Below are 22,134 nucleotides of genomic sequence, written 5' to 3'. Positions count from 1 at the left end.
AATCTCTTACACTTTGTGCATTCAGATATACATACACACATAATTTCATCGGATCTAAAGACACTAATGTTAATTGTAAGGAGATTTCCGGAGACACAACATAAAAGCTTTCAAGTATATCAACAGTAGTTAAATAAATTTTAACAGTTAATCTTAACTATATATATTTTTTATAATTAAAATTAATAGTTAAAAATTATTAAAATATCAATATATATCGATATATTTAAAAAAATTTTCACACAATAATATATAAATTAACTATGAACATATATTAAAATAAGTCATTAAAATATATATTAAAAATAAATTAAATTAAATTATATAAATTTATATAAAAAAAATAAAATTAATATTTTTAATATTTTTTGTCATTATTAAATTAGCACAAACATTACATTATATTTCACAAATAAAGTTTATTAATTTATGTATGTAAATTCTAAAAAAATATAGATACAAATAATATTGATTGATATGTACAAAATTTTAATAAATATAGATACAAATTATATATTTTTTATGTGCAAAACCATATAAATATAAGTACAAATTATTATTGACTAAGTACTAACCAAAAATAATAAAATTTGTTCGTTATACAACATTATTCTATTTATATACAAGTACATAATAATAATTGATTTTAGTGTGCAGATAATATTTTTATATATGAATCGATGATTATACTATTTTTTAATTTTTTAATAATATAAAGGATTTTTTTATTTTATATTTTATCAAATAATTTTATTAAAAATAATATTTTTTATGCGTATGTAGACACTTACGTCACCAAGAAAGAAATGTAGTTTATAAAACATTAAAACTAGAGTCCAAGTAAAATTATTCAGTACACTAAACCTAAATTATCCATCTCCAAGGAAACAAAAATGGCTCCCCAAACACCACAGCTCTATTTTGTTCTGTTTCCATTAATGGTACAAGGCCACTTGATTCCGATGATGGACTTAGCAAAGTTATTACTTCAACACAATAGCAATATTATTGTCACGGTTGTCACAACCCCGCAAAACACAGCAAGATTCACATCAACCTTCGCTCGCTACATTCAGTCCAGTTACCAGATTCGACAAATCTAGCTTCAATTTCCATATCAAGAAGCCGGCTTGCCAGAAGGATGTGAGAATCTTGACATGCTTCATTCACTTGGCAATGCTTTCAGTTTTTTCAACGCAGCAAGTCTTCTAAGGGAACCGGTGGAAAAGATCTTCGAAGAGTTGTCGCTGCCGGCATGCTGTATAGTCTCCGATATGAGTCTGCCATACATGATCCACATCGCTGAGAAATTCAAGATTCCAAGGGTTTCTTTCGCTGGTAGTTGCTTCTGTTTAATGTGTTATGATGCTTTGCATACAAGTAATGTGAGGAATAGTGTTAAGGATAAAACAGAGTACTTAGTCTTACCGGACGAAATTGAAGTCACTAAATCGCAGGTACCGGCACAGGTGGACGAGAATTGGAGCAGGTTTGGTGAAGAGATTTATGCACCTGAAAGTGATTCTTATGGAGTAATCATGAATTCGTTTCAAGAATTGGAGCCTGAGTATGAAAGGATGTACAAGAAGGTTAGAAAGGATAAAGTGTGGTGTGTTGGTCTAGTGTCACTAAGCAACAAGGATCAGTTGGATAAGGTTCAAAGAGGAAACAGTGTTTCAGTTGAAGAGTGGAAGCATCAAAATTGGCTTGATTCTCAAAATCCAAAGAGTGTGATTTATGTCTACCTTGGAAGCTTAAGTAATGTAACTGCAATTCAGTTGATTGAGATTGGTTTAGCCTTAGAAGAATCTAGAAGGCCCTTCATTTGGGTAATTAGAGAAGGGAATCAATTAGAGGCGCTAGAAAAGTGGATTAAGGAAGATGGTTTTGAAGAAAGAATCGAAGGTAAGAGTCTTATAATTCGAGGTTGGGCTCCTCAGCTACTAATACTGTCACATCTTTCAATTGGAGGGTTCTTGACACACTGTGGCTGGAACTCTACTTTGGAAGCTATATGCGCCGGCATGCCGATGCTGACATGATCGTTATTCGCAGACCAGTTTCTGAATGAAAAACTAGTTGTCAAAGTACTAAAAGTTGGAGTGATGGTTGGTGTGAAAAGTCCTACTGCTTGGGGGAAGGAAGAGAAGGTTGGTGAACTGGTTAAGAAAGAAGATATTAAAATAGCAATAGAGGAGTTAATGGATGAGAATAATGGTGAATGTAAAGAAAGATGAGAAAGGATAAGAAAGTTAGTGGAAATGGCTAAAAGATCTGTAGAAGAAGGTGGTGTAAGAACCGGGGTTTTTCACAAAAAATCGTTTTAATAAAATAATAATTTTAGTGCCCGGAATAGATTCAAAATTTAGAAGTTTTAATTTAAAAATATAAAGGTGAAATTTGGTTTCAATGAATTTTTTTGAGTCAGAAAATGTATTTTCTGGGAAAAACAGCGAACCGGTTTAAGTCTATCCAGTACTGTGTTTTTAGAAAAATAAGATTTTGGAAAATTGATTTATTGTTTTGAAAGGATAAAAATAATTTAGAATCAAAGACTGGACACTAATCTTAAAGGTTTTGGCCCAAAGTGGGCCAAACGGACCTAAAACGCTACGCGGTTGAACCGGCTCCAAGCTGGGCCCAAGCCCAACATATAAGAGCACCTTTTAATGAGCCTTAAGCTCATTTTCAGCAACCCACAAAGAGAGGGGCGCTGGTTTTGAGAGAAGAGAGGAGGAAGGAGAACATTATTCATCTCCACCTTCTGGGAGCCATAACTTTTGATCCGGAGCTCCGATTGATGAGTCGTTTGTGGCCACACGAAGCTCTCGACGAGCTCTTCCTTTCTATATAAGGTTTTCTAGCAAGAATTCGAAGCTCAAGTCCCAGTTTTGTCCCCTAGTTTTCTGCGTTTTTGAGGTTGTGGTTTTGAGTAGATTTTGTGGTTTTGCTTATTTAGGTGATCTCTAGTAGCGGGTAATTGATGGATTTTACCCCTAATCTCGTTGGATAAGGTAAGGAACCCCTTTATCCTTGTGGTTTGGTATAGTATGAGCTTTAGTTGTTGATGTATGGTTATGTTGTATGTATGAAGCTTGTTTTTGGAGTTGATGGTGGCTTTTGGTTTGGCTTTGATGGTTTGGGGCTTGGTGGAAGCTTGATTGGAATCAAGTTTTGTGTTTGAGCATATTGGAAATCGGCCAAGGTATGGTTTCGGTTTCCTTTATGTAATATGTAATGTTTCTAGACACTTAGGCTAGTGACCCATAGGATAGAATTGAATTAAATTAGTTGTTGGAATTGTTGTATGATGATGATGTATAATGATTTGAGGATTTGAGTTGTTAAATGATGATTTATGATGAATTATGATGGGTTGATGATTTTTGAGTATATTGATGAATTATGATGTTGTAATGATAAATATGGTGTGAAATAATTAGATTGAGATGAAATGAGATTGGGTGTAATGTTTGGTATTGATAGATGATGAATATTGATGAATTGTGTTGGTGGGTGTTGAATTTGAAGACGGATGTTAATGATGATTTTGTGGTTGGTTAGTGTAGTTGATGATGATTGTTGAGTGTAATTGGTGTTGATGAGTTTTATGATGGACTTGGTTAATGTTAGATTTTGTCTGGTAATGATTACTGGAACTGATGAGGATTTGTTTTGGTTGTTGAGGTTGTTGTTGGATGATAATGATTATGAGTGTTGAATTATGATTGAATGGAAAGTTATGGATTGGTAGTGAGGTATGGTATAATGGTTGAGTAATTTAGGTGTGAAATTGAGGAGAATGATATGAAGAGGTAAGATGTTGTGTGTGGTAGTGGTTTATGATGATTGGGTAGGTTTTGATTTGGTTTGGTTGGAAATGTTGGTAATGTTGAAGTTTTGAGACTTTTGGTAAAAGTGGGTTTTTGATGAACTTTGTCCGATCATAACTTTTGCCTCAGTTTTCCAAATTTGTTGAAACTTGTTTAGAATTAAAGCTTACTGAAAACCCTTCAATTTGATATAAAGTTTGTAAGATTTGGGTTTTTGTAGAGGAAGTTATGATCATTCAAAGTTGGTGTTAAAAATCTGAAATTCTACAAAGTTGCAGAATTTTGTGATTTCTGGTATCTGCGCACGCACAACCCTGCGAAAATTTTAACCTGTGCGCACACACAGACCTGTGCGTACACACACGCAGGGGAAGGCTCCCTGTTTGCAGCGCTAGCACAGCTTGTGTGCGTGCATACCAATGAGGTTTTGCAACCTGTGCGCACGCACAGAATTGTGTGCACGCACACGTTGGGAAGGTTAGTCTGTTGGGGGCGTTCGCACGCCTTGTGCGAGCAAACAGAACTGCAAAATTTGGTACCTGTGCGTCACACACGTTTTAAAACTCTCCTGGGCGTGCGCACGCACACGCCCTGTTTCTCAAACTTAAATTTTGTTTTCCACCATTTTACCTTCCCAACAAGCTTGTAAGCTTCTGTGACACCATTTTATGATTCTTGGCTTATTTTCGGGTAGTAAAACTTGGGAAATGTCCTAGGAGGGTTGATCTGGCATTATTTTGAAAAGTTAGCAAACAGAGGTTTAGGTTTCTGGTGTATTAAGGATGAGTTGGTTGAGAGAGAAGGAAGAGTAGTGATCTTGGTGATTACCGACAACGAGTTGAGAAACTGATGAACTAATGAGTTCGGAATGGAAATTATGAATGATTATGGTTGACGGAATGAGTATGAGTGGAAGTATACTATGAGGAGTGGCCTCTGATATTGAATATGTTATTTTGATATGCATTATTCTCCGTTGTAGGGGTTGTGGCAGTCTCCCGCCTATGTTCGGATGTGAGAGTTGAAGCTGGGCTTCTCACTCATATTTCTCGCAACCAGAGGAAGGTGGTAGGGTACTATCCCTCGGAATGTTTCCCTCTGAAAGGAGAAGGTGGTAGGGCACTTATCCCTCGGAATTATTCCTCCTAAAAATGCGATTTCTCTCTGATTGCAAGGTGGTAGGGCATTAACCCACGGAATTATGCGGCAGCCAGAGGAAGGTGGTAGGGCACTCTCCCTCGGAATGTTTCCCTCTGAAAGGAGAAGGTGGTAGGGCACTCATCCCAAGGAATTATTCCTCCTTATGCACAATAGAGAGACTAATCCGGGAGTTGTCGACCGGATTTTCTGTCGGGTTTGGCACAATAACCGACATGTGATATCATAGCCAATAGGGCAGACATTCATCATGTGAATCTTCTATATGCTTGCTTGCTTTGTTTACTTGAGTTTGCCTAATTGTATAACATGCCTACCTGCTTCTTGAACTACTTGTTGTATATGAATATTATCTGTGTTTTACTTGTTTGCATTAATTGTGATTGTCTAGTACTGAGGAGGTTAGGTAGGCGGTGGCGATGGGATCGCACGAAAGTTAGGTTGGCGAAGGCTATGGGATACAGTGGTGTGATTAGTATTAGTTAGAATTTCCCTAAGTTTAGATAACCCGGTTTATGGTTTAAGTTCTTTATATATTTATTTATTTTGTTCTAAGCTTGAATATCTGTATGTGATGTGAAGTTCTAGGATTGCCTTCGGCGTCCCGGGGCCTTACATCTTACATCATTGGGCACTGTTACCATATTGAGAACCTCCGGTTCTCATTCATACTTTGTTGTTGTTTTAGATGCAGGTCGTAATCTACTTCGGTGAGATTGCGGATATGGTGACAGAGCGGAGTATGATTCGTTACTTATTTATTTCTATTTTACTTTCGTCATAGTATTCTCTCACCTTTTGTATATTTATCTTTATGGCCTTAGAGGCTTATTTGAGAGATAGGTTGTATAAGCTGTTTTAATTCTAAAATTCTGTATCTTTCTATTTGTAACTAGTCGGCTTAAACTCCGCAAGCTGCGGCTAGTTCTCTATGATTATTATATTCTTATATTTATATATGTTCTTTTCTCTTGCACCTATACTCTCAGTCTTGTGCGTTAGCTTCGTGTGAACGTTTCGTGCTTTTGTAAATCTATTTTTGAGCTTAATCCTTCATCGGGCTTCTAGAATATATTATTCCCTTCTATATATAAATAGTTATAAGTCTTAGAATTGTCGTAACCCTTAATTAACCTTTGCTTTACGGCTAGAGGTAAGGCTTAGGGTAATTGGGGTGTTACAGGTGGATCTTCTCATAGTAACTTGACTGTGTTTATCCAAGAAATTTTGCATAAAGCATGGGAGGTATATGATAATATGACTTTCCAAACTAATGGCAAACAATGTAATTGCAAATGTATGAGAGTTTTTAGTATGCTTAATTTTTGGTGTGTTTGGAATATCAAAATATTTGACTATAGGGCTCTTTAATGTATAATATGCGGTTTGCACTTGGAATCCAAGAATGGTCTTGCTTATTAATCCATTTTTATATGTAATTTAAAAATAATTAATGTTAATTTATGTATGTAGTTAAAACGATAACTCCTTTAATCTCAACTAATTCTATTAAGTTCAAATCCTAAATAGTATTTGATTTGATCTTTGATCTGAAGATTATCAAAATCAGGTAATAAAACCATCATAGAGCACTCAATTATAATTAAAGTGGTGATGAATTGAGAGGCAGTGGGGTGGACAAAATACTTTAGGACTTGAAGACAACTCAATCCGCCCTTGCCTTCTTTTCCATTGTGGTTGTCCAAATGGTTGGACACATTACAAAGGATGAAAATGAAAGCTCACATTGCATAATACATACAAGTCTAACTTTGGGAAGGAAGGGATGATAGTAAGAGTTATTCATCAATTGGAAAGTTAAAGAAGGAAGGCAAAAGCTGAATAAGCTTATGCAGAAGTATACTGGTGTTCTGCAAGTGTGTTATCTCTGCTTTTTTTTTTCCTTTTTTTTTTGCAGCTAATATGCCTTAATCCTCATCAAGATATAATCAAAAGGTTGATAGGTCCAATTCTTTTCTCAATCAACTCATTGGAATACAAATAATAAACTCGTTGCTGCCACTTATTTTGACAAGCAATTGAAAAATGTTTAAGTGATTGTGTTTATCTCTGGCAAATTTGTTTATATATAATATAAAATACTGCAAAACCCGGACTACGTTCGGGCCAAATATTATTCGATTATAAAAATTTATTGGTACTTATTTATTGATAATAATAGTTGTAACTTTTAATTTGAAAAAAATTTTATGTATAAAAAATTAAAATTCATTGTATAATATATTAATATGTAAGATTATTCCATCTTCTATTTCTAGATGCCAAAATAATTTTATTATTTTTTTAATTCATATCAGTGGATTCTACTTAAATATCAAAGTTATTATATTTTTATATTTAAATAAATATTGTTACACTTCGCTACTGTTATACAATTTTAAAAAATTAAAATTTTAATAAAAATATTTTATATTGTAAGCGTACAATACACGAATACCAACTAATATAAGTAACGTTTAATTATATTATTAGAACTCTAATGCATGGTTCTTGTTACCCACAAATCTTGTACTTAATTTACTTTACTATATTTATGTATAGTTTGTATATAAAAATATTAACATATATATTTATTGAAAGAATAGTATATAAAAGCATTTTTTCTCAATCTTTTTTATTATATTGATATTTAATCTGATAAATATTTTTTAACTTACATCTTTTCTGTTCCTAATAACAAATAAACGTAAAAAAGTTAATGAACAAATTATTTATAATTTTTATCCAATAACAGAAAAATATAAACGAGAGAATTTATAATCATTTATAATTAATGTTTCACAAACATAATCATGTATAATACCAACTTTAACTAATTTGCACACACAAACTCTCAAAGGATATAATTTTTATGAGCTAACCATCTTATAGAATTTAAATTATGTTGGACTATTATCAATGAATGTTTTTAGCATAGCTAAAAAATAACTTTTTTATCGACAATAATATAAAAGTGAACAAAAAAAAAATATATACTTTGTTCAAATTCTTTACTTTTTTGTATTCCTTTTAATTTTTTTATTTTTTATTTCTCTTTTATTTTCTTCTTTATTTGATGTGTCAATATTCTTTTTTTTTTCCTTCTTTTTTTTGCATATATATATTTCTAAAAGCCAAAGATCATTTATGTTGAACTTTCACCTCTTCTCGAATGCTTAAGACGTATAACTGAATGAGTTTGTTTGATCTAAAGTTCTAAACTTATTAGTATACCATTGCAAAAAAGCTTATACATTTAAAATTCTATGCTTGAAAAATTGGTATAGTAAAATTTTCTAAAACTAACTATTGGCCAATTGTCCTTGCGATTAATATAGACTATAATATAATATAATTTTTTCCCTAATATTTAACAAACGACTACCGAAATTCGCTAATTCATATTGTTATTTATAAATAAAGGTAAGAAAGCATATATAAATCTTATAAAATTAACGAATTAGTATTTTCACCATTTCAATATCTTAGAGACATTCAATAAATATTATTTTTGTTACCTTCCATCCAAATATGAAAAATAAGAATATAAAAATATTTAAAATGAAACTCGGACTTTTATCATCTATCATAGCAAAAGATATGTCCTTTTACAGATCAATAGAATGAAAAACTTAAATCTTTCACTTGCTATTTATATGTTCAATAACTTTTTTAACATATAATTATAATTTTGCTCCCAAAGAAGAATAGCGTCATGTTTGAAGCTTGGTTACCCCTAAAAAAAAGAAATAAACAAAATAAAATCAAAGACAAAACGCACTAATACAGAGCTTAATAAATATCACATTTGTAAAATATGATTAAATATACCAAATTGGATCAACAATAAAAATGTCAAAAATAAAATAAAATGTGAATTATGATCTTAGATACTAACTAAATTAGAACGGAGGTTCAGTTTGATACTATACAAAAGAATTATAGAAACTGATTTTGATATTATTTGCTGTAAAATTTTTTTGTTGTAGACACTTCCAATCTGATGTGATATGGGAGTACTATAAAAGACATCAAATGAACTGTTATGACCTCCTTCCCTTGACCCACACAATTTTTAAAGATTAATCTTTAATTAAAAAGATTTTGGGAGCCAGCTTACAATCTACTCATATAAAAGATTGATAACTTATCAGTGATAAATATTTGGTTGATAACCTTGAAATCCTGTATTTGTGAATTTTTGTTTGCTTTTTTTTCACTTTATTATTTGCCCAGAATATCAACATCAATAATCTCGAATCTCAAATTTTCCAGAAGTTGAAGCATGGTATAATCGTTATAAGCTGTGAAACAGAAAGGAAAAGGAGATGATTATCCCTAAAATATAGATGGACATGAATAAACAAAATAATAACAAAGTACCGATACCACATATAAACACTCTCAACCCCTCCTCCAATAGGTGGATATACTTAAAGATAGAAGCAGCAGCTAAACCATTTCACTTATTCACCAAGATATTCAAGAAATGAAAAAAAATGATCCAAGTAGCTTTTACAGATATCTCACAAAAAAGGTTGAAAAAAATAGGCAACCAAGTGTCATGTTTACAAATGAAGTTTCAATTCTCATTTATAAAGTAATAACTTTCATTCTTACTAAGTGTAACCTAAAGAATCAAGCAAAAAGAATGATGATGTTACCATCACTAAAGTATTTTTACAACATCACTTACACGACTATAGTAAGTCAACGAATTGAATCTGTTTCTTAGTTGAAGTTTCGAATTTAAAAAGAGGTAGCAAAGATTTTTAGCCGAATTTAAAAAGGTTTTTTTTTACCCACACAAATCTATTTGTTGACTTCTTTCTATTCAGTAAGAGTCTTTATTAATTTTAGTTAACCTATTTGTTTATTTGGATTTCGTCCATCCTATTTACCCTTTTTATAATGCTGCTCCTTATCTTGTATTTAAAACAATGAAGGTCCTCTCCTTCTTTTTTTTGGTGACTTAAAAGAAAATAAACAAAAACTAAGAAAGAAAAAAAAAAGAAACTGCTTAAGAAAGGCAGTCCCGCTGAATACTACTGTCAAACTCCTTCCAAGGCAATGGAAGCTCCACTTGGGGAGAAATAGTCCTCATTGCAGTCTTTGCCATGATGTCTGCTACTGTATTTGCATCTCTCAAGATCAACCGAAGATCAGCACGCCATTTCCAAGACATGATATCTCGGATTTTTAACACCAAAGGATCAATAAACCCAGAGCAATCTTGTAAATTATTGACAATAGTAAAAGCCTCCACACAGTCTGTCTCACATATAATGTCTCTTTGTCCCGAGTCCCATGCTAAAAGAAAGCCTCTCCAAATAGCAAACAACTCTCCTTGCAAAATGCTACGATTCTCAATTGTTCCCAGACAGCCTCGTTGCCACCTTCCCTTCCAATCTCTGCTAACACAAGCAAAACCAACTCGAGCACCACTGCCAGGATAGCTAGCATCACAATTAATCTTAAAGGTACCCACTGAGGGGGGAATCCAAGAGCCACTAATGGTTGAGGGGATAGATAGTCGTTGCAACTCAAAAATATTTCGGAGCTCCTTTTCTAAGGACAAAGCCATACCAATCACCTTGTCTGTGGTCCAATGCTCGTGTGGATGAAAGACCTTGTTATTTCTCGAACACCAAATCCACCAGAGACCAGAAAAGAATCTAAAGGGGCGTTGTTTGCTATTATGTAAGAACCAACTCATCAAATCCACTGGTTGATCGGAGATCCCTAAAGCTTGCCAAACAAGTTGGGCTTTTGGACAATCCCGAATACAATGTAAAACCGATTCCAGACCTGAGAAACATCGTGGACAGCTATCCGTGTGCGAAATGCCCCTCCTAAAACGAAATGCAGCAGTAGGAAGAGCCTCCCGAAGACATAGCCAGGCCAAAAATTTGTGCTTTTCCGGAACATGTTGACGCCAAAGCCAAAGCCAATTACCCCTATCCTCCCAACTAAACATCTTCTTACTGAGCTACAAATAACCACTATGAGCATCATAAACCTTTGAGGCCGCACCAGTCCAACACCAATCGACCTCTGAACCAGCTTGAACATCTGGGTTATAAGAGTTAATGTTGCTCTGCAGAGACTGATTCAGAGGAGAATAGATATTCTCAAGGCTCCCCTTCTTTGATTGAGCACACAGTCTATACTATAACATTTAGGTATTTAAACCGAGAAAATAAATAAATAAAGCCAACTGAAGATTCATCAGAGATGCCTAAGCCTGTTTAATTTTCTAATAATAGAAAATTACTGTTTATTTAAGACAATTTCAGATGTGCTGAAAAATAACAACAAAAAATTCACCGTACAATGGACATATAAGTGTGCTAAGAATGTTATCTTAATTATTTTTTTTCTTTTTTTTTTAATTTTCAAAACAGAAAAGCTCTATATCCATGTAAACATTACATGGATGGTATTCAAGTACTTTTCACTCCACGCCCCCACACACTAGTTTGTTTTACACGCGCCTCTTATATGGTATATAACGTAATCCTTATTTTTTTTGATCAACCTTTCTCAACGTAAACCTTTCTCAACGTAAACTTTTTCATACAACGTAAACCTTTTTTCGCGTTCTTCTTCTTCTTGAATTTGATGAGGTTTGGATTATTGAATTTTGAATCGAATTCAATGGAATGAAATTGCTAATTTTATTTTAACTGAATTGAATGGACTGAGGTGATCTACATCTGAATTGAATTGAATTGAATTGATAATATGTAACTGTGAGTAACTGAGTGTCAGTAACTGTGAGTAAATCTGAGTAAATGTGAGTAACTTTTTGGTTCGGTAAGTACTAAAGAGGTGGTTCAGAACGTGCATGTTTTTGGTTCGGTCTGCAGAAAGGAGTCTAAAAAAAATTAGACGAATATATTTTGTTTTGTTCCCTAAGCACTATATAATTGTTTCACCGTAATTAAGATTTTGGTTCACCATAATTACGATTTCGGTTCACCTTGCAGACCAGTTGTGTTGTGGACGAAAAATTTGTCCCAAAAGTGGGAATGATTTTCAAGACCCTAGAAGAAGCTAGAAAGTTCTACAAACATTATTCCAAACTTGCTGTTTTTCCACCAAAATAAGGAACACGACTCGGGATGGAGACAAGATTAAGAATCAACTAATTGTATGCTCTAGAGAGGGGAGGTGGAAATCAAAGATATCTCTAACTTTGAAGACAAACCCTTCAGCTAGGTTAAATTGTCCGGCCAGAATTTACATACACATAATGAAGGATGTTGGTCTTTGGACAATTTCCAAAGTTGTTTTGAATCACTCACATCCTTGTTTTCCAGACCAGGCTGAGATGCTCAAACAACACAGGGAGCTTAGCATGTTCGTGCGTCGCACCATTGAAACCCACGAGGAAGCCAAAATCAGACCGAGCAAAACTTACTAATCATTTGTGGTAGCAGCTGACAGCCACCGTGAACTAGGTTTTATAGATAAAGACGTCAGGAATTACATCACAAGGGAAGTACGTAATATTTCAGAAGAAGATGATGCCAAATAATTTGGGAAGTACCTAGTAAGAATGAAAGAAAAGAACCGAAATTTCTTCTTTGAGCTCAACCTTGAAGGCGATCATTGCATTAAACATGCATTCTGGGCGGATGCAAGAAGCAGGGCTGCATTCGATTATTTCGGAGACGTGGTTTCATTTGACACCATATATAACACAAGCAGGTATTCGGTTCTTTCAAATATACTTTTGATGTTCAGTAGCTGTACATATTTCGGTTCACCACAGTGTGCTTGTTATTTATGCAGGTACAATTTGGTTTTAGGTTCTTTTGTGGGCGTGAATCACCACGGCCAGTCCACACTTCTTGGATGTGCACTGATGAAAAATGAGGACATCCAATCATTCAAATGGCTATTTGAGTGTTGGCTACGTTGCATAGGAGGGAAGGCACCAAAAGGTATTCTTACCGATCAATGCGCATCTATTCAAAGGGCAATTGAGCTGTGCATGCCAACAACAATTCACCGCTGGTGCATCTGGCACATTATGAAGAAGATCCCAAGCAAATTAAATGGCTACAAGGGACACAACAAAATTGAACAAGAGATGAGCCATGTTGTTTGGAACTCGCACACAAAAAAAGCATTTGACAGAAACTGGATCGATTTCCTTAGAAAGTACGGCCTCGGAGGCAACAAGTGGCTTTCAGGTAATTGAGATTTCAATTTGAATTATTTTTATGCTCATATCTTTTTTTCCCAAAAGCAGGCACTGTTTTTGGTTCACCAGACCTTATAAGTTCGGTTTGGTTTGCAGATCTGTACGAGGATCGGCATATATGGATTCCTGTTTATTTGGATCACCACTTTTGGGCTGGGATGAGAAGCACACAAAGGAGCGAGAGCATGCATTCATTTTTTAACAAGTTCATCACATGGAATAGCTCCTTGAGATAATTCGTGAAGCAATACGACAATTACCTAGCAAGCAGAGAACAAGCGGAGAGAGAATTCGATGCTGCAGATTTTCACACCGTGATACCATGCACAACAAAATCAGCAATAAAGGCACAGTTTCAGCATGTATATACCCATGAGAAGTTCAGGGAAGTTCAAGCTCAATTCAGAGGTAAAGTGAATTGTATCACAAGATCAATTCATTCAACTCTAGGTTTCACAACATATGAAGCCATAGAGCAGGTTTTCAACTCCACATTCAACAAGTTTATCATCACCTATGACGGAATATCACGAGATGTAAAGTGCCATTGCTTGCTGTTTGAGTCTAGAGGCATATTGTGCCGCCATTCCCTAAGTGTCCTAAGCTTTGAGCGAGTGGATAATGTGGCACCAAAATACATATTGGAACGTTGGAGCAAGAACATAAAGAGGAGGCATACACACATCAAGAGCAGCCAAGATGAACCTCTACTGGAGCCAAGAAGTAAGAGATTTGACAAATTGGTGTTTCGGTCGCACAATATATGTGAATTTGCATCTAAGTCTGAAGAGTTGACTGAAATTTTGCACCGAGCATTTGACAAGGTCATGGCTGAGATGGAAGAATATCAAGAGAGAAGCAAAGGAAAAAGTTTGTTAACCCATGAAGAAGCGACATTAAGCAATGTGAATGATCTTCAAAGCCCACCACGTGTCAAAACAAGAGGTCGGCCCAAGAACATACTTGGATCAAACTTGGAAAAAAAGATCTCAAATGCCATGAAGAAAAAGAAAAAGACAGCTCCAAGCGAGGAAAAATTGACTTGCTTTTGATTAGTTAAAAATCCAATTGTTCATTTTGCTAATATACAATTAATTATTTATTTTGTAGTTGAACTTTTTAGACTCCGGATCATCAATTCAGTCATGCTCCACTCTTTACAATGCACTAGATATGAATTATCCAAGAGAGGATTGTACAAGTTTTAGTTTTTATTAATGTAAATTTTTGTTCACCCATGAGCAAATTTCGGTTCACCATGGTTATAGCAGGGTTAATTTCTGAATGTTGTTAGTCTTTAATTAATAGTCACTTTTTTTTCTGAAATTCTATATTGATATATGCAGTTTTTCGATTCGTTTAGTGTATTAATTTCTACATTGAATAATTAGAATTTGTTTTGAGATCCGGGAATCAGGTGTAGTGCTAGTTACATTTTCCGTGTGATTAATTAAATAAAAATTATTAAAAAAATCTAAAAGAGTAATATAATTATTTTTAACTTACATTGGTGGAGTTTTAAAACTCTTTCTTGGATGGATTTTTAGGGTTTAGGATTTTAGGGTTCAGGTTTTAGGGGTTTAGGGTTTAGGGTCTAGGGTTCAGGGTTCAGGTGTTTAGGGTTTAGGGTTTATGGGTTCAGGTTTTAGTGTTCAGGGTTCTGGGTTTAGTGTTTAAGGTTTAGTGGTTCAGGGTTCAGGGTTTAGAGTTTAGGATTTATGGTTCAGGGTTTAGGGGTTCAGTGTGTTTCTAACTTTTGGTTCGCCAAGTGTGTCAATTTCGGTTCACCGTGTTCAGGGTTCAGGGTTCAGGGTTCAGGGTTAGGGGTTTAGGGTTCAGGGTTTACGGTTTTAGGGGTTAGGGTTTAGGGTTTTAGGGGTTTAGGGTTTTAGGGTTTATGGGTGCAGGGTTCAGTGATCAGGTTCTGGTTTTAGTGTTTAGGGTTTAGGGTTTAGGTTTTAGGGGTTCAGTGTGTTTCCAACTTTCGGTTCGCCAAGTGTATTGATTTCGGTTCACTGTGTTCTTTTGGAGTTCATAATGTATTGATAAATATAGTGATTGCAATCACTGAGAACCTGGAATAAAATAGCAGCCAGACAGTTCCAACAGATATATAAATTAACATTTTAAATGAGTAATCCATCTTGAATCAAATATAAATATTAACATTAACATTTACATTAATATTCACATATATACATTTGATGTAAGCATTTTTTGCTTTTTAAACAAGTTAAAGAAAATATTGTTAATTATAAACACAGCCAATCATAGTATATGCTATTTACTATCTAAATCCCCAAATGTGTATTGACAATAAGGGCTGGAGAGGGCAGCAGATGACTTCGGGAGTCTTATTGCTTGAGATTCCAAAATCACTTGGTCTCTAATTTTGTTCATTTCATGGAGCAGAAGGTGCGGACCATATTGGTACCTGAAGTTATCAATCTCTCCCTACATTTCAATTGAAAGGAATTAGTTACATAAGAAATGAAACCCAAATGAAATCAGAAAAGAAAGAAGTTTATAAATTTAGAAAGTACTAACTTGTGTCCAAGCTCTATATTTATATCTCTTCTTGCTTTTGATCTTTTGTGGTTCAATTGTTTCGAGCCATTTCATGACGTATATTCCACAATCATAGCTAAGCAAGAATTGAGTATAATACGATTAATAGTATACAAAATAAAACATATTAACAATAGCACTACAGAAGAGAAAATTCTTACTTTGTACGTTAACCATTTAGTAGGATACACTCTGCTTCTACTCCCAGGCCATCCTCCATTAAGGGTTCCGCCCCAGCATAAACCCTCATCTGAGAAATTATTAATCCCTGAAAGGTATGCAAAAATTCAAAAAAATAAATCAACAACACTCAACCAACTCATTTTCATGTACTGAAAAATTTGAAGAATTTATAAGAAAATAACTTACAACAAATTTGTTCAGTTCCTTCCTTGAATCTGGTATATCTTCTGGCAGCTTATTGACAGGGTCAAGCACGTAGAATTTCTTTTTGTTGACATCGGCAATCCATAACCACCAATGCCCTCCATTGCAAATTGGCACAAATAGCTGAAGTTTGGGAAAATAATAAAATATTTTAGTCAAAACAATAGCAAACAAGAGAATTATCGAAGAATTTTTAGAAATTACAACTTACAAATGGATGCGATGCAAGTTTTCTTTTGTCAAGAAACTGGCGGTTGTGGGCATACTGTTCAATATCGAACCGGTAGGCCTTATTTGTACTTTTATCAATGTAGGACACGCCATGTGTTTCCAACATACAATTCTGCAAAAAGAATATCAATTAAATCACATTTGTACTGTACCGAAAACAATTCAAGCACCGAACCAAAAACAATTAATGTGCTGAATAATACTTAAAAACATTCAATTATCATGAGAAAAGTTTTATTCATGGAAAAGAACTCAACAAAACACATAACAATCAGGTGAATCAATATTAACATTCCCACTCAACCGAACAGCAATCAGGAGTGAATAAGAAATTTAGCTTACCACAATATCCAGTGGCACAATGTATATTTGTTCTTGATACCGCTTAACTTTTCTTTCATTGAGAATCATGCTGTGTATACTAACCACCTACAGGATGAAAATTTATGAGATATAATATAAAAGAGTGTTTAAAAAAATCATTAATGTTAACGCAATTGGCAAAGGATTTACTGTGGCATGCACTTGTTCTTTGGGCATTAGAGACATGAAATATTCTCTTAATCCCTCGTAGAGTGCCTCATGTTTCAAGACAAATACTGCTTCATATTCATTGGTACCATCTTTTGTCTGTTTCACATGTGTCATCCAATGATAACACTTTTCAATCAACTCATTCGTTATTTTTGTCTTTTTTCCGGGGTTTTGTAAACTTCAGAAGCTGGTAAGGTTGGTTCTAAAGATGTTGCTTCAGCAAATTTTAACGCTGCTGTCACTCCAGTATCTACCACCGCCTCTTCCAGGATTTCAAGCTGTGAAACAGTCGGTTGAGAGGGCTGACTTGGTTGAGATGCTGGAGGACTTATCCCAAGGCTAAAGGAAGGCCTTTCATCTTCCCTTTCCCTAGGTTGAGCAGCACTGCAAGATGATAGATATTTAACAAACATATTAAACAAAAATGAAATTTAATCATTATAGTGAACCGAAATCTAAATAACTAGTGAACCTAAATTCAAACCTACAGTGAACCGAAATGATATTAAACAGAAATGATATTGAAGAAAAGCAAGTAACGTACCTATCAAATGATGACAAGATTAGAGTTTCTTGTTCTGATTGCCATTCCACCGGAGGTTCTTGGGATTGTTCCTTTTGTTCTTCATCAGAAACATCATAGACATCGTCATCTTTGAAAAACTCTTCAATAACAGAACTCGTAAGAGAGACCGTAACATCCTGCTTTTTGGGTTCTGGAGGGCAGCTATAAGAAACAGAAGAGAGTCCAAAGACAACAACACATTGAATTAATTTCTGATTTCAACTGAACCATAATTAAACCATGTATAAGCAGTAAACATTATCGGTATTTATCAAGGTTCAGAAAACCGGACCGGTCATCAAACTGCTCTAGCTACTGGTTCACTGGTTTACTGGTCCAACCGGTCTAACCAGTGATTCAACCGGAAAAACCGTTTTAAAATAAAATAATAAATAAATTATAAATAAACAACCTAAAATATAATTATAGTATAATATAAATATTAAAATAGTTTTCAAATTTAAAAAACTACATTAAATGTCGTCAATCAAATTCATATAATCCTATTAATATACAAACTCAAGTTAAATAGTATAAAGAAATATCAAATATTAAATGCCAACATAAAGATTTATCAATCATCAAAACCTCAAGATGTTCTTGTGAGTTTCTTTTTTTTGGGATAATTATTTAAACATATTATGTAATTATGATTGTGATTTCAACTATTGTGCTAAAAAAAAACCTTCAAGTAACAAGGATATGTTGATGGTGGTGGTGTCTTCTGAGGCATCAATGTCTCCTCATCCAGCAGCCCCTCCAATTTCTTCAGCTAAAGCCATAACAAAAGGAATGGTACGAGAAAATGAGGTAGTTAATGGATCATCGAATGAGAAGCTTTTTGTTATTGCAAAGTGAAGATGAACATGCCAATGCACAAGTTTGAATGTAGCAACTTAACAGAACTTAACAGAGCCAGAAAGAAAAAAGAAGCAGCAACAAAAGTTAAATACCAGCAACAAATAATTACTCTAAACCCTGAAATCAATAACTATTTCAACAAAAATTCAGAAATATCATACTTAAAAATTAAAAAACGGCAACAGCAGCATAACAAATCCATTTTAATCATCAATTTCAACAACACAAAATCAATGATTTAATTAATTTCAAATTCAGAAATCACAAATCAGAGTATCAGATATTCAAAACACTGAAACAGACTCAACAATGATGATACTAAATTAAACAGAGCATTAGCAAGGAAGAAGAAGAAGAACATTAGCAACATTATTTGAACAACAAATTCAGAAATTAAAAGTAAGAAGAAGAACCGAGCAATCAGAAACTAAACAAAGCCATCAGTAACCAGAGCAAAATTAAAAGGACCATCAGAGTAACAAAACTTCAAACATTCACAGCAAACTTCAAACCATCAGAGTAACAGATCCAAAACCAAACTTTCAGAGTAACAAAACTTCAAACATTCACAGTAATTAGAAAACAGAGTAACAAAACATTCAGAACCAAACTTCAAGGACCATCAGCAACAGCAACAGATCCAGAACCGACCTTCAAACATTCAGAACAAAACTTCAAACCATCGGCAAATACAAGACAGATTCATCAGCAATAGGCAATTACAATTTACTTTCCATTCAGAACCAAACTTCAAACCAAGACCGAAGAAGAAGAATTGAAGAAAAATGGAACAAAAATTGAAGAAGGCCGAAGAAGAACATCGAAGAACAACAACTTCAGAGCTTCAAAGTTCAAACCAAGAATAATACTAAACATTCAGTGAAGAACTGAAGATGAAGACGAGAAGCCACTAACCTGAGTTTCGTGCCGAGAAGCCGGGGAAGATGAAGACGACGTGCTGATCTACTGGGTTCCGAACACGGGGAAGAGGAAGAAGCGGCAGCGCTGAGGACCTGGGACGGCGGCGGCGCTGAGGATCCAGGAATGGCGACGGCGATGAAGGGCTAGGGTTTTTTATTTTTCCTTTCTTTAGAGTTCTCCAATAGTGACGAATGTATTATTGCCAAGCATGATGACGGACGGCGGCAGAAGCGTGGCTGAGCAGAGGTAGACTAGACGACAGACGCGGAAAACGAGGAAGAAGCCGTGATTGGTGAATGAGGAGAGGAGTTGGAGACTTGGATCACGACGACGGCGACCAGACAAGGACAGAAGCTCCTGAGCGCGACGGACGGCGGCGGAATCTATTGTAAGCTAGGGTTTCTTTTTGAGGAAGATAGCTTCATTTGAGAGAGTGAGAGTTGAGAGGAGTTTGAGTGAACAGAGGTTGGAGAGCTCAAGAACGACGATGGCGGGACGGACGGTGGCAGTGTCTCCTTCCTTGCAGCGGCGGTGGAGGCTACTGCTAGGTTTTTTTTTTTTTTGTTTAAGAGTGAGTTTGAGAGGAGGAGGAGACTGAACGCCGAACGCTTTCCCTTTTTGTTTTTATCCAAAACCCAAAACGACACCATTTCAGCAAAACCGGTCGGGTCTCGGTTCGGTCTGACCGGCCGGTTCTCAGTCGGTTCAACGGTTTTAGGCAATTTTTAAATTAGCGGTTTTATAAATTAAACCAAACCATAATGAGTCCCGATTCACGGTTCAACCGGTCGGAACGGCCGGTCCGGTCCGATTTTCAAAACCATGGTATTTATATAAGCTATAAAACTTACACATCAGTAGGTGCTTCTTGTTCGGATTGCTGTGCTGTTGGTTCTTCACACGGCTATTGTTGCTATTCCAGAGGTTTGCTGCATTAAACAGTAAACATTTCAATAATTATCCCAAACTATTATCATATTTAACAATGATATTTAGCAGAAATGACATTAATCATTATAGTGAACCGAAATTCAAACTCATAGTGAACCTAAATCCAAACATATAGTGAACCTAAATTATATTAAACAAAAGTGATATTAAAGAATTTTATGCTTACACATTAACAGGTGCTTCTTGTTCTGATTGCTCTGCCACCGGAGGTTCTTTGGATTGTTGCTGTTGTTCTTTGGCAGGGTTGTTGCATTAAATAGAAAACAATTCAATAACAACCCAAAATTATTATCCTATACCATTAAATTTAATAAAAACAATTTTTATGTGAAACTTACTCTTCATTAGAAACTTCATACACATAGTCATCTTTCAATAATTCTTCAATTACAGAACTTGTAAGAGACACTGTAACACCTGCTTTTCGGGTTCTGGAGGGCAGCTGTAATAAACAAAATAAAGTCCAAAGACAAGAACACATTGAATTCATTTCTGGTTTCAACTGAACCATAATTAAACCATGTATAAGCAGTAAATATTGAACAATATTCATATGGTGAATAAATATTTATTAACTTACTCATTATTAGAAGTTTGTTGTGTTTCATTTTGTGGAGGGACATAGATGAAGTCATCTCTGATCAACTCTTCCTGAACAGAACTTGGAAAAGACAATGCAAGAGGATGTCTAAGTAATGTAAACAAGGATAAAGTTAATGTTGAATAACTAGAATTTGTTTTGAAAAATAGGAATTTGCAAATTGGATAACTCACACTTCCAAAGGTTGAGAAGGAGTTTGTTGTCGAAACTCAACAATTTGTAACTCATAATCAGGTGTAGCTCTAGTGATATTTAAACACATTTTCCTTGTTATTAATTAAACAAAAATTATTACCTAAATCTAAAAGAGTAAATAAATACTTTTAACTTACACTGGTGGAGTTTTAAAAGTCTTTCTTGGGAAGATTTTCTTTTTTCTAAAATATTTTACAATGCTTTTCGGGGTTGTTTTCCTAAAAAAAAAGATAACAAATTAAAATTAGAAACCAAGATTAAAAACAGAGGTCTAGATTCACATTAAATTCACTTTTGGCAATCACCGAACCAAAAGTACAATATGCAGTGAACTAATTTACTTGGTATTGCTTGCGGTATTTACAGAAGGTGTAGAGCTTCCTTGAGTCTGTAAGTTTTACTCGCTATCCAGATTTACAGTCGGCACTCTAAGGAAGATCAATAAATATTAGTAATTGAATCAAGAGGAATTAGAAAACGTTGTAGCAAAAGTAAGCAAAGAAAGAAAAAGAATTCGGGAATAATAAACTGAATCTTATATCTGAGAGAATTCATTTTGTGCCTTTAGAGAGTCAAACTGATCTGGAGCAATGTTTGCTGACTAAGCTCCATCATTTCTTTTTTTATCTTTTTTCTCTTATCATTTCCAATGCTCGTTTTCTTCTTTCAACAGCATTGTCTTCTGCTTGTTCAATTCTGAAAGTTCACAAAATAAGTATTAAGGAATCTAGAACGTAAGTATCAATAAAAGAAAATATGAATTGAGAAACTTACTCCTTGTTAGGTTGGGTTGGTGTTTTTGCCACCCTTTTCGGTTGTTTTCTTTTTATTACGGGTGTTTTCTCAATTTCATTTTCTCTGAAAAACAGATAAACACATCGAATTTATACCGGAGACAAGACACTAACAATGAAGTCAACCAAACTGATAGAAACCACCGAACCGAAATAAATAAAAGTGCTAAAACGAAAATTAGAAGCCCACCGAACCGAAAATAAATCATTATGCAATACTTACTCGCTGTCAGATTCGCTTGTGCTCTCTGAATCTATAGGCACAGGCTTTGTTTTTTTGGTTTGTTTTTTAACCACCTTCGGTGGTTGTTTTCTTTTTTTTG

The 22,134-nt window shown here is 34.6% G+C and overlaps 1 protein-coding gene and 1 pseudogene across 1 annotated transcript; both read left to right on the top strand.

Annotated features, from left to right (window-relative positions):
• Positions 1-890: 890 nt before the first annotated feature.
• LOC107611866 (UDP-glycosyltransferase 73C6 pseudogene) lies at positions 891-6,996 on the top strand (annotated as a pseudogene).
• Positions 6,997-12,552: 5,556 nt separating this feature from the next.
• LOC110265234 (protein FAR-RED IMPAIRED RESPONSE 1-like) lies at positions 12,553-14,255 on the top strand. The gene is made up of 4 exons (XM_021108121.2): positions 12,553-12,704; positions 12,789-13,192; positions 13,300-13,386; positions 13,468-14,255. The coding sequence occupies exons 1-4, from the start codon at positions 12,553-12,555 to the stop codon at positions 14,253-14,255; spliced, it is 1,431 nt and encodes a 476-aa protein (XP_020963780.2).
• Positions 14,256-22,134: the final 7,879 nt, after the last annotated feature.

Source organism: Arachis ipaensis, chromosome B8, assembly GCF_059453495.1.
Source record: "Arachis ipaensis isolate K30076 ecotype BB chromosome B8, ASM5945349v1, whole genome shotgun sequence".
NCBI lineage: Eukaryota > Viridiplantae > Streptophyta > Magnoliopsida > Fabales > Fabaceae > Arachis > Arachis ipaensis.
The sequence above is the reverse complement of the archived record's forward strand: the minus strand, read 5'-3'. Positions and strand labels throughout refer to the sequence as shown.

Bases quoted from the DNA above. Each gene is read 5' to 3' on its own strand.
- LOC110265234 (XM_021108121.2), top strand. From the start codon at position 12,553: ATGAAAGAAAAGAACCGAAATTTCTTCTTTGAGCTCAACCTTGAAGGC. The intron at 12,705-12,788 runs GTATTCGGTTCT...TTATTTATGCAG, and splicing joins ACCATATATAACACAAGCAG to GTACAATTTGGTTTTAGGTT. The intron at 13,193-13,299 runs GTAATTGAGATT...TTTGGTTTGCAG, and splicing joins AGGCAACAAGTGGCTTTCAG to ATCTGTACGAGGATCGGCAT.